Source organism: Pongo abelii, chromosome 3 (genome assembly GCF_028885655.2).
Source record: "Pongo abelii isolate AG06213 chromosome 3, NHGRI_mPonAbe1-v2.0_pri, whole genome shotgun sequence".
NCBI lineage: Eukaryota > Metazoa > Chordata > Mammalia > Primates > Hominidae > Pongo > Pongo abelii.
The window spans coordinates 177,317,300-177,330,404 of record NC_071988.2 but is presented as its reverse complement, the minus strand read 5'-3'; the positions used below and the strand labels follow the sequence as shown (position 1 = coordinate 177,330,404).

The window sequence follows — 13,105 nt, the reverse complement described above, 5'->3', positions numbered from 1 at the left end:
CGCAAGCCACCACACTCGGCCTAAATTTCTTAGTTTTGACAAATGTGCCATGGTAATGCAAAATGTCATTATTAGGGGCAGCTGGATGGAAAGTGTATATCTAAAATCATTTCAAAAGTAAACATTTATTTTAAAACAGGAAGGTGGTTATACTTCCAAGAGTGTAAAGTACAAAAGGCAGGCTCACAATGCTGTCAGCATTCAGAACACTGGTTGCAGGGCTAGGGGCACTGGGAGGGGCTGGGCATGGTTGGCTTTGTGATCTGGGGGCTGGTGTGTTCTATCTTTGAATGACTTTTGAGCTGAACATTTACATGCAGGGATGTAAGTCATATCTTAATAAATTTTCATAAGTTTAACAAAAAATGAAATGAGGATGGGAAGGTTGGGTTGTGGGGCCTCGAGTGCTTATCCAACCATGAGCCCTGGCCCAGATGGTCCTAGAAGCCTGGAAGGAACTAAGAACATTCCAAGTAGAGATGGCAGAGCCAAGGCTTCAAGGTGGGAGCGCACTGCTGCACGTCCCTAGCTGTGAATGGGGTGCCCTGGTTGGAAGCAGCGCTATGTGCACTGTAGGGCGAGCTAGTCCATGTCCACATTGTGGCTCAGTGCAGTGAAAGCCAATCTCAGCCCCTGCTGTGGCTATAGCAGTGGCAGCAAGGCTTCGGGATCTCACCCAGCTTCTGCGAGGTGAACTGTGACAATGACAGAGCTCCACAGGGCCAGGGTCCCCTGCATGGTCATGCTGACTGCAGCTGGGAGGCCACCACACCCCTGGTGCCCCTCTCTTCCCAGGGCTGGGGTCTAGGCCCTGGGAAGAGAGAGGCACAGTTTGGGACAGAGGCCCCAGGGCATGCTGCTGGCTGGCCCGGGCTACAGGGATGCCATGCTCACCTTTCTCTCTCATGGCCTTAATGAAACCAGCTTTCACATTGAATAGGATTTTCCAAGGTGTCTGGGGCTGCGGGGCAGCTGATGGGGTGCCACCCTGGCTCCTTCCAGGCATGCCAGTCACTGGCCACCAACGGGGCCAGATGCAGGTGCCCATGTTGCAGCAGGGGTATCTCCCAACCTCCCTCTTAGTCCTGATGGGTCTGGGAAGGGCCTGGTGTCGGGGTCCCCATGGGCTTCCTGGGCTAGGCCTGTCCCAGTGACAGCCCTAGCAAGCGGAGATAACAAAAAAGACCAGCTCATATGGTCCAGCTTTGAGGTCTTGGAAGAAGTTGCTACCAGTATGAGGGTAGGAAGTCAGTTTCTTCCAGGATCCAGAGAGCATGTCAGCCATCCTTGGGGTCAGGAAAGGAGCCCAACCTCTCCACCAGTCAGACAGGCCTGCAGTAGGATGGGGATGGGGCTGGCCATGTGGATCACTTGGGCCGAATGAGGGGAAAAGGAAGACCACGGGGCAGAGGAGGAGCATGGGGGCAGCTGATGGCCCAAGGAGAAGGCACTTCAGAGAAGGGGTCTGTATTAGTTTGTTTTCACACTGCTATAAAGAAATGCCTGAGACTGGGTAATTTATAAAGGAAAGAGGTTTAATTGACTCAAAGTCAGGAAATTTACATTCATGGCAGAAGGTGAAGAGGAAGCAGGCACCTTCTTCACAAGGTGGCAGGAGGGAGTGAGTGGCAAATGAGAAAGTGCCACACTTTACAACCATCAGCTCTCCTGAGAACTCACTCACTATCAGGGGAACAGACAGCATGAGGGGAAACTGCCTCCAAATCCAATCACCTCCCACCAGGTTCCTCCCTTGACACATGAGGATTACAATTCAAGATGGGATTTGGGTTGGGACACAGAGCCAAACCTATCAGGGTCTCAGTCTGTCTTGCAGCTCCCCTGGGGCTGGGCTGAGTGCAGATCTGCTGGCCCTGCTCTACAGCACGTGGGTGCTGTACCTGTATGCCACCATCTGTTGCTTCCTGGTGGTTGTGGCCTGCTTTCTCAAGAGGAGGGCGGATCTGCTCCCGCCAGCCCCCCACAGGACCTTGTGGAGCCCTGGCCATCCTTCCAGGATGAGGACATGAAACTGGGCTCCTTGCCCTTCTTGCTACTTAAGTGGCAAACCTCGGGTCATCCCTAGGTCTTGTCACTGCCCCTGCTTCTAAATGGAGAGTGTTTTGCTAAACCTTCCTGGGAGAGGCCCTTTATTTGTTCTATGTTGATAAAGCCAGGTTAACACATCTTGGCAAGCAGACAAGAGTGGCACCCAGGAAGGGTGGGTGTAGGGTGCTGGCCTTTGGGCTTGCCTGGAGCTGGGGATTACCAGAAAGCAGGGATGTCAGGGCTAAAGTCAGGAGGAGATGGTTATGCTGGGGGTGTGTGGCTGGCTTGGGTCAGGGCATAAGTGAGAGCCAAGGTTTTTCAGCACACAGCAGGGGCAGCTGACATCTGGCCTAAGGCATGCAGAGCCCATGGGTTGCTCTTAGTTCCTGGATCCAGAGGGAATTCTGGAGCCGGGGTCTGGGGCTGCCTAGGGGTGGAGGTGGTGGGAGGCAGGGGGAGGGGTGGGAGAGGAGGCCTTGCATGGCAGGTGAAGGACAGGAAGCCGGCCAGGGACCAGTTTGCAGTGGTTGCTGCCATCCCCACCTCTACCCACAAACCCACCCATACCCTCACCATGGTGCAGGGTCGGGCCTGAGCATGTGTCCTCTGCTTTGACCTCAGCAGATCACAAGATGGAAGTCACAATTACAAGTGGAAGCACCCCGTGGGTGCGCCACTCGAGTCAGCGGTGACCTGCAGCTTCTGCTTCCTGGAGTGTCGGGTGCCCACCCAGGAGAGCATGGAAAGGCCCACACCCCTGACCTTGAGGGCGCTGGGAGATGGGGGGCCAAGGTCCTGCTGCCCTGCGTGTACACTGAAAGGTGGCCTAGGAGCCCTGCCTGAACAGTGGCAGGGAGGGAGAGAGAAGTGGAGAAGAAGGAAAGAGATGGGGAGAAGGGAGTGAGATAGAGAGAGAGGAAGAGAGATGGGGAAAGAAACAGAGGAGGCTGAGAGGAAGAGGAGGGAGAGCAATAGGAAGAGAGACATAAAAGGCAGAGAGAGACAGGGAGAGAGGTATAAGAGTAGGAGGTCGGGTCACTCTTGATCCCAGTTCCCAGTGAAAACTGTAGGTCACCATCGCCTAACCACACATGCAAGGAAGTCTTCTGCCTCCTGCTTGCAGTTCTCCAGAGTTCCTTCTGGAGAATAAAACCTTTGACTGCTGCCCTTCCTTAATGGATTTTGGTTGTGTTTTCTGGTGAACGGTGATGTCTTGCCTATCGCCTTCCTGGGCTCAAGGATCCACCAAAAGCTGACACCTCTTTTGGGGAGGCTCTGCAGTGCCTTCATGTCACTAGGCTCCCCAGGAAGCTTGTGAACTTACATTATTATGTAAATTGAAATTATTCACCCTGCACCACCCAAAATTATCTTGCATACCTACATCCACCAAAGGGTCCCATAGCACACTTTGGGAACTGTAGACAGTAAGCCTGGAGCTCCATTGCACACTCCATCTTTTCACCATCCATGGGCTAACAGGCTGTGTTAGTTTGCTAGGGCTGTCTTACAGACTGGCCACAGACTAGGCACCTTCAACAACGGAATCTTACTGTCTCACAGTACTGGAGGCCATGAGTCTAAGATCAAGTTGTCAGCAGGTGGGTCCCTTCTGAGGGCAGTGCAGGAAGGCTCTGTTCCAGGCCTGTCTCCTGAGGTGTGGGTGACTGTCTTCTCCCTGTGACTCTTCATTAAGGGTGATTCTGGTGAGAGCTCAGATGAGGAGAGCTGGATAGAATGTTTGTAGAATATGGAGGGGGCTGGGTGTGGTGGCTCATGCCTGGAATCTTAGCACTTTGGGAGGCTGAGGCAGGAGGATTGCTTGAGGCCAAGAGTTCAAGACCAACCTGGCCAACATAGGGGAGACCCAGTCTCTTAAAAAAAAAAAAAAAAAAGAATATGGAAGAGAAAGGTCATTCTGATAAGTCTCAGATGGAAATGAAGAACAGGTTATTGGAAACTGGAGGAAAGGTGACATTTGTCACAAAGTGACAAAGAACTTGACTGCATTGTGTTCATGTCCAAGTGTTTTCTGGAAGGCAGAACTTACGAATAATGAGACTAAAATTTGCTAGAAGAAATATCTAAGCAAAGTATTGAAGGAGCAGCTTGATTCTCTTGAATGTGTATGGGAAAATGAAAGAAAAGGGGAATGATTTAGAGACAGAAGTTATCAAAAGGGAAGCAGAACTTAAAGATTTGGGAAATTTTTAGCCTTCTCAGCCTGTCCATATTTTAACAAATAAAGTGTGGGAGAGAACACAAAGGTTATGAATCAGGAGACATGGATCAGGACGGTACTCTTCACCAGGACAATGAAAGAGCAACCCGGAAGGTGTTTTGTAAATTGCTTGCGCTGCCACTGTCATCACAGGACCATGTTGCCAGAGCATTGAGGGCAGTACAGTTTCCAAGGAAGGCCCTAGGGTGCCCTGGGGACCTTGGGGCTTGCTTCCCAGCAATCCCTGAAGCCACTGGTCCCCACATTCTGGTGTGACACCCCTTGGTTGCTCCAAGTGTTGCTCAATGGGCCCTGGTGCAGTGGGGGATGTGATGTCACCCCTCCAGAGGGCACAGGCAGAAAACCCTTTGGCAGCATCTACGTGGCACTAATTTTGCAGATATGCAGATTTTGCTTTTTCCTTATAGAAATTGTGGAGGCAATGAAGAAAGTAGCAGGGATGGATGTGTAGCTGACAGTTGAAGAACCTCCTATCTGTTCATATGAGAATGTGACTGGAGCTACAAGAGCCTCTTAGAGAATAATCAGCAGCATTGAACCAAAAGAAACAAACAAGGGAGGAGAAGAAAAGCTAAAAACGGTTCGGGAATATCAGCAAATGGGGAGATTGTTGTACAATAGTCCCCCTTTACCCACAGTGTGAGTTACCTATGTATGGTACAATAAGATATTTTGAGAGAAAAAGAGGCTACATTCATATAACTTTTATTACAGTATGTTATAGTTATTCTGTTATTTATCTTTTACTGAGCCTCGTTTATAAATTCAACTTTACCATGGCTATGTATGCATAGGACAAAACATAGTATATATGGGGTTTGGTATTATCCATGGTTTCAGCACATGCACTGGGGGGTCTCCAAATGGATCCCTCTTGGATAAGGGAGAACTATTGTACTTTCAGGAAAAATGATGAGTGTTTTTTAAAAAAATATGTTGAGTTAATTTGTCCCATTCCTCTTTTTATTGAAAGACTCAGTTTTTATATCCAATGTTGTAGTTTTTAATCTTTGGGTTTTATACAACAGAAGTTGTTTGGGGAGAGGGGGTAGTTGTTACCTGAATATGTCCTAATTTTCACCTTTTATTTTTATAGTTTTAGAAAATGTCTCAAAGGAAAGGGAGGCTTATTTCTTCTGAGTGTCTGGCTTAAGTCACAGGCTTGTATCTGTCAGTAATTTGGCCATAGTCATTTGCATTTTAGGTCACAGCCTAGTGCACACATGATTATATATGTAGTATACATTTTATATCTTAGTAGATTTTTGCCTTTTTCTCACATTGATTAGGCTACAGAATATTTTAGAGCAGAGGCGAAGATCTTTTTCTCCTGGAAGCTGCCAGGGTGGTGTTCAATTTTGAACACGGCACAACCAGAAAACAAATTTAACTTTTGTTTTTCTTCTGTTAACTAAAACTCTTTATTGACTACCAGAAATGATTATTCATTGCAATTTAACAAGTATTTGTGTTCCTGTTGAGTGCCACAAAATTTGCCTAGGTACTGTGAGTGCAAAGATGAAACAGATAAGGTTACTATTCTTGTGGAGGCTCAGTCTAGTCATTGTTTTTTAAACAGAATAGAACATATCAGAGTGGGACACCATAAGGGAAAGAATGATTTGATGAAGTTATTTCACATACTGTGTGTGTATATACATATACAAAATGTTTCTTATTGTAGGTCTTGTTAAAAAAAAGTTGGATAACCATTACTCTAGTGCAGCGGTTTTCAGTTGAGGTGATTTTGTCCTTCAGAAGACATTTGACAATGTCTAGAGATATTTTTGATTGTCACAGCTTGGAGGGTGCTACTGGCATCTAGTGGGGTAGAGAGTGGGATGCTGCTGACCATTCTACTATGCACAGGACAGTCCCCACAGCAAAGAATGATTCTGCTCAAACTGTCAATTTTGAGAAACTGCTGCCGTTAAGAAACGATTCTAGTGGAAGAGACAGGCATGTAAACACATGAAAGAGAATAGGGACGGGAATTAGAGGGAAGGTGGAAGGTGAGCTTGGTAAGGAGAAGGAAAGCGGGGAAACCACAGTTACTGACTCACCAGCTCTACTGGGCACTGTCCTGAGTGGGGAAATAATTTTATCATATATATTTGTGCAAAGTATTATATGAAATCTTTAAAATGGCACTGGAAGGGGTAGGTATTATCCCAACCTATGAATGCACAAACTGGGGTTAGGAGTGTCTAAGTAACATATCTGAGGTCACACAGAAAGTTGCGAGCTGGGGCTGGGCATGGTGGCTCATGGCTGTAATCCCAGCACTTGGGGAGATTGAGATGGAGGCAGGAGGATCGCTTGAGCCCAGTAGTGGGCAAAAAAAGTGAGATCCTGTCTCTAAAAATAAAAAAAAATTGTAAGCTTGGATTGATGCACTATTACTCTGAAATACGTTGGGTCAAAGAATTCGGATGATCAATGGACAAGTTTTGTGTCCCAGAGGAATGACGAAGTGAGAAAGTTGAAAGTGCTGAAGAAAGAACTCCATAAGCTACATTGTGGGACTTAGGCTAGCTAGGAAAGGGAAGCAGGAAGCAAAAAGAGCAACTGATAAATTGGGGGAAGATGTGAAAAGCTCAAGAGTCTGGACATCTTAGATGAGATACATGCATTAAAAAAGAAAGAAAGAAAGAAAGAAAAAGTAAAAAAAAAAAAAAAAAAAAGAGTCTAGATGTCTTGATGAGTTCCTAAATAGAAATAACAAGAGAAGAATAACTAAAAAAGGAAGCCATGGGCCTTTTGGAGTGGAGTATTACAGTTTAAGACTTCCAGTATGGAGCCCCACAATTAGGGGTATGGACAAGTGAAAGTCTTGGAGTATAGAGCAAAGAACTCTATTGAATGGAACATGGCCACACCATACCTTGGTGTGATCTCAGGTATTGGATAGGTTGGCTGTAGATACTCAGTGAATGTGAGAGAAGGGCCTAGATATCTATTGATGACAGAAACTGAGAAATAGAGCATAGAATATTGGCTTGTGAGGAGGAACGGTTGGAGTAATAGGAGAGCAGTCACTGAATATGTGAAGACCTAGGAGAACTTAGAAATCTTCCTTCTACAGCAGTCCCTATTTGAAAAGCCCTCAGGGAGATAGTTTATTCAGAAAATAGTTTTGCTTAGCTAAGATAAGGATGCGATGATAGAGGAAAAAGTGAGAGAATTTTACAGTGGAAAGGAGGTTCCAGGAGCATGAGAGGAACCTGGAAGGGTTCAACAGTAGTGCCATGAGTTAATAGAAAATAGGGAGCATTTTCTACTCTGGGTATGTGTGTGTAGAGGTGGTGTACATTTTCAGCTTCATGAATGGATACAGATGAGTGGAGATATATATATATATATATGTGTGTGTATATATATATATATCCTATTAGTTCTGTCCCTCTAGAGAACCCTGATTAATACAGTATTGTATTTTACTAAATTTCTTATTTCTTGTTATGCACATTTAGTTTTTCAATACATTGATTTATTAAATTTCTATCTCAGTGTGATTTGTTTATACAAAATTGAATTAGTGAAATATTAACATATTTTAGAGATGTGGAAAAAATACCAGGTATGAGTTTAATTACTAGTCAATGAATTCATTCAGACAATTCAACTAGGATTAAGCTTTTTAAAAATTAAAAATAGTAAAAATTCATGTTATTTTAAAGACTTTCAATAAACGTTTTTGTTTTTATTCGCTTTAAGAATTTCTTATGCTAATTAAATGATGTTGATTTTGTTTACTTTAACGCTCTTTTAGCCTAGTGGATCATTTTGTTTGGTTTGATTCGAATAAGATTACTCACTAAGTATACAAAGAGGGGGAGTTTTACATTCAAGTAAGATGTCAAATGGGCTTTCAGTTGTGTCCACAAGAGCTGAGTTCTCTCCAGGCCCTTTGCGGCTTAGTTGCATGAAGAGCATATCTAATACCGAATACAATTCCAGGCACTCTTCCAAGTGTTCCACTTGGATTATTTCATTCAATTTTACAGCAACCTTTCAGGTGTCTATTATTAGTACACTTTTGTTTTCCCCCAGAAGAAGAAACTGAGTCATAAAGACCTTAACTTGGAACAATCAAGTGTGTAGGAAAGGGGCACCAGGATTCAAAGGTGCAGTCGGAAACAGGGTTCTGCAAACGTCACTACCGTACTATTCTGTCCCATCCACTGACACTGTACTTCGATTCATGAACTTCACGTCCTAACTGTGGCAAAACGACGAATGTGCTTTACTTGCAACACGTGCAGATAAAGACCCTTACTCTATTGGCAAGAGTAAGGCTGTCTGGGTGGGAGTTGGGCGGGTCCTGTCTCCTAGGCAACAGCACATGCACACAAGCGGCCAATAATGAGTCCCTCTCCAAAGACCCAGGAAGGTGATGTCACTTCCTTCGTCTGGGTGGTTGCCCCAGCGACACGTTGGGCCGAAGAGTGGTATTGGGTACCCGAGAGACCCGGCGGTGGGGAAGTCACTTCCTCCCGAAGACGCTGTTTCCTAGCAACCACCCTCCGCCTCTGTTATTTGCCCCTCCTCCTCGCTCGGTCCAGGACCGGCTCTGCGGGCGCTGCCAGGCCCGGACCAAGGTGAGTAGCTCCTACTCGACGCTTGGCTCTTGATTCTCAGGGTCGCGGGGAACTGGCCGCGGGCGTCCGGGGCTGGGAACAGAAAGCGGGACCTCGGGGCCATGGGGGATCCGGACAGAGACCGCGCTTGGGCGTGTGCGGGCCTGGCGTTCGCTGGTGCTCAGCGTACTGCGCGGTATGGAGCGGCGAGCACCCGGACGTCACCTGGCCTGGTAGGGAACGGAACCCGGGGCGCGCACCGCCGTGGGCGGCCCTGCCAGGCCTCTGCTCCGAGCACGGGAAACCACGATTTTAATGCGGCTCATCGCGAAAGCTTCGTCGTTTTGTTTACCTGGCTCTCTTTAACACTTTTGTGAGAGGAAAAATTGGCTTGCAATACATATCGCTGGCTGTTTGCGGGTTAGCATTACGATCTTTTTCTTTGAATAGCGCTATATGCAAATATATAGATACTTTTTTTTGGTGGTGGTGCTCATAATTTTTACGCCGACGGTCCTTTTGATGGCCTTTTAAATAAGACATGACTTATTTTGAAGGCAATGTTATACTTTAGAAGAGAGGTGAAAAATAAGGTGTTCTATTTTAATTGGCAGCATTTTGTCGTATTAACTTGTAATCATTTATTTGCAGAGTTTTTAAGTAGTTGCAAAACTATTTTAGGATAACTTCCATTTGAATTTTTTTAAACAAGCTTGTTGTGAGAATTTGCTATTTCTTTACAAGAATATTTTTAAGTGAAGATGTAGCCCAATGTTCATATCAGATGCTTTTCTTTTACCTTTGTGGGGAGAGTAGAATCAAATGTAATAAAATAAATTCTCAAGCATGCAAAGTCTGATTTTTTTTGTATATTTCAGCCACCATCAGAAGTTGAATTATTCTAATAATTAGCTATTTTATAAAGGTAACGAGAAAAAAAATACACTATGTCTGATGAAGTTTTTAGCACCACTTTGGCATATACAAAGAGTCCAAAAGTTACCAAAAGAACTACTTTCCAGGTAAGGTATTTTTATTTGGAATCATTTCACAGCGTAAGCACTGTATTAGATGGGTTGAAATTGGTGATTCTAGGAACAGTCCTATATAAAGTAGGGGTCAAGCTTATATTTCTTTTGAGGTTTTGCACATGATCATGTTTGGGCTCCATCCAGTATTACAGACTCCCCTATATGGTTTTAAGACTACCAAAGTAGCCTCAATACTAGTTTCCTACTAAGTTAAAAGTTGAATCGCAACCTTAAATTGCCATTTCTATATAAAAACTTTTTTTCTGTTGTAACATAATGTTTGAGTTTTTTTTTCTGTTGAGTCACTGCAATTTTGAACTCAGCCTCTGAGTTTGCAATATTGATTGCATCCATTTCTGAAATATGCCGAGACAAAAACTCTTAAAAATACCAATTTCTTTCAAAATACCAGTTTTTAATAAATTATAATCCAAATTGAGCCCCTTCTTGTTTGTTACCCTCCAGCTCTAATTATAACCTGCAATTAATTTATTCCATGATGTGTGTCTCCTCTAGTTTAACTGCAAGCTTCATGAGGAAGGGCTCTTGTCTGTGATGCTCTGCATTGAGTATGAGGCATAAAGTGGGTACATGGCATAAAATGAGTTTGCAGGAAATATTTGTTAGTTGAATGAAACCTAAGTTTGAAAGCAGTCATTAATCAAGCATTGTTTGTTTAAAGAATTACTTGTAAATATGATACCTCCATGTTTGGATGGAAATTGATTTCAGTATCTCATTTCAGGATGAGCTAATAAGAGCAATTACAGCTCGCTCAGCCAGACAAAGGAGTTCTGAATACTCAGATGACTTTGACAGTGATGAGATTGGTATGTGACAGTATGGAAAAGTGAACCACTTTTCTTCTTTTTGCTTCCTTAGTTTTGTATTTAGCCAGCCCCCCAACCACCCATCCCCTCAATCACGTATGTTAAAATAATACCTAAGCATTCACTAATTTTAGATTTTCAACTTTTTAATTAGTAGAAAGCCACTCTTGTCAAGAAGCTGTATGATTTTTGTTTTTTGTTGTTGTTGTTGTTTTGTTTTCTGAATGTGTATACAAAAATATAAATTAATTGATGGCAGGTTTGCAGTAAAAGGATGGCTGCCAGTGGTAAACCACATTGAAGAAGACAGGTTCATCTTTAAGATCAACCCTAGGAGGTGCTACAGCTAGTTGGTAACTAGTCCCACAGAACTAAACTTTGGTGCACATTAGAAGTGCTTTTATAAAGCTTGCTATAAATCAGATTTTTTTTTTGGCTGTGATAAGGGGTAAATTTAAAAACCACAGACTCTTTGTGTTTCATATATCAGTACTATTATAATTTGGTTTCTCTTAGCCATGTAAACATATTAACATTTTAGTTTCAGGTGTAAGCATACAGAATTCTAAACTTCGTGTTTTGTGTTTTTTTTTTTTGAGATGGAGTCTCGCTCAGTCACCCAAGCTGGAGTGCAGTGGTGCAATCTCGGCTCACTGCAACCTCCGCCTCCCAGGTTCAAGTGATTCTCCCCCCTCAGCCTCCTGAGTAGCTGGGACTACAGGTGCCCGCCACCACACCCGGCTAATTTTTGTATTTTTAGTAGAGATGGGGTTTCACCACATTGGCCAGGCTGGTCTTGAACTCCTGACCTTGTGATCCGCCCACCTCGGCCTCCCAAAGTGCTGGGATTACAGGTGTGAGCCACCTCGCCCGGCCTGGTGTTTTATTCTTTTAAATTTGGTGAATAATTGTAATTGATTTCTGTAAAACCAGTAATAACCACAGTTAAATCACTGCTGTATAGTTAACTTATTAGCATTTCTTATGATTTTTAGTAAATCTAATATTCTGGTGTGGATGGAATTGTAGTTCCAAAATTTTTATGGAAAAAAATATAATTAGTAATTACTAATTAAATTCTTCCATTTACAAATGTTCTTGATTTTATATGAGGAAGTAATTTGCAAATAAAAGTTTTACAGTCCATAATCTAATTTAAATGCTACATGGCTGATTGTTAGGGACCTTTGGATGGCTTTTTCTAGAGCAAACAGTGTTTGGTTGTTTGGTACCCTACAGACACACAATAAATACATTTTGAATAAATTAATGAAATTGGAATTTTTATTTCATAAATGTTAATGAAACATGCCTGAGTGAGCTGTGTTTTTAGAGCTGCAAGTCTATTTATAAATACATTTGTGCCTATTCATTGTTAGAATTTTGTTTGTAGCTTTTAAGGCAAACTTTTTGATTAAGTTAACATAACCTTGACAATTTTTAAAAATACTGTTGAAAACATTTATTCTTTTCCATTTTTCAGTTTCCTTAGGTGATTTTTCTGACACTTCAGCAGATGAAAATTCAGTTAATAAAAAAATGAATGACTTTCATATATCAGATGATGAAGAAAAGAATCCTTCAAAACTATCGTTTTTGAAAACCAAGAAATCAAACGGTAACATAACCAAAGATGAGCCAGTGTGTGCCATCAAAAATGAAGAGGAAGTGGCACCTGATGAGTGTGAAGACATTGTTGTAAAATCTTTCTCTGAATCTCAAAATAAGGATGAGGAATTTAAAAAAGACAAAATAAAAATGAAACCTAAACCCAGAATTATTTCAATTAAAAGCACATCTTCAGGTAATTTGTTAGGATTACTGTAATTGCATTTCTTGGAAGTTTATTTTAAGATAATGAGTCCCAAAATTTTTATATGGTAGCTAGTATATATTTAAGAAAAAAAGACAGACTTAACTTCCATTTTACAGACCTGTTGTATTTTGTCTAACTTCAATTTTACAGACCTGTTGTATTTTGTCTTGCATCTAGGCTGTTGCCCGATAGAAAGCCAAAGCACCTTTAGTCATCCACAGCATCCATAGCTGTGGATCTCCAGACACCTGGACCTGTGAGCTTCAGTTTTGTTTGTAGGTGTGGAACTGGAATGGAATGCTGTCTAATCCCTCTCACACTCCAAAGATTAGAATTACAGCAATATTGAGACTAATCCTTAAAACAATCTTTGCCATACCAACATTGTGCCAGAAAATTTTGTTGACATTTGTATATTTGAAGGACGAGTTATGTTATTGCTGCTGTTGTTTGTTGAAGCGTCCAGGCACTCCTTAAGAGAATCTCCATTTGGTCTCTGTATTGCCTATGAAAATCTACTAAGGTTCAGTTTTCCAAAGGAAAGTTCCTGGTGTGAT

The 13,105-nt window shown here is 43.0% G+C and overlaps 1 protein-coding gene across 8 annotated transcripts in view; it reads left to right on the top strand.

Moving 5' to 3' along the window:
• The first annotated feature begins 8,696 nt into the window (after window positions 1-8,696).
• The window catches only part of MAP9 (microtubule associated protein 9), a 39,260-nt gene continuing 34,851 nt past the window's right edge, over window positions 8,697-13,105 (top strand). For 3 of the 8 annotated variants that reach the window (XM_063723697.1, XM_063723698.1, XM_054554626.2), the window contains exons 1-4: window positions 8,729-8,892; window positions 9,750-9,893; window positions 10,648-10,732; window positions 12,216-12,536. In XM_063723697.1, coding sequence (XP_063579767.1) covers window positions 9,819-9,893; window positions 10,648-10,732; window positions 12,216-12,536 — 481 coding nt within the window. In that variant the 5' untranslated portion in view covers window positions 8,729-8,892; window positions 9,750-9,818. Of the gene's footprint in view, window positions 8,893-9,749; window positions 9,894-10,647; window positions 10,733-12,215; window positions 12,537-13,105 lie in introns of all 8 variants that reach the window. The other 5 variants (XM_054554624.2, XM_002815240.6, XM_063723699.1 and 2 more) reach the window with 5 other exon arrangements.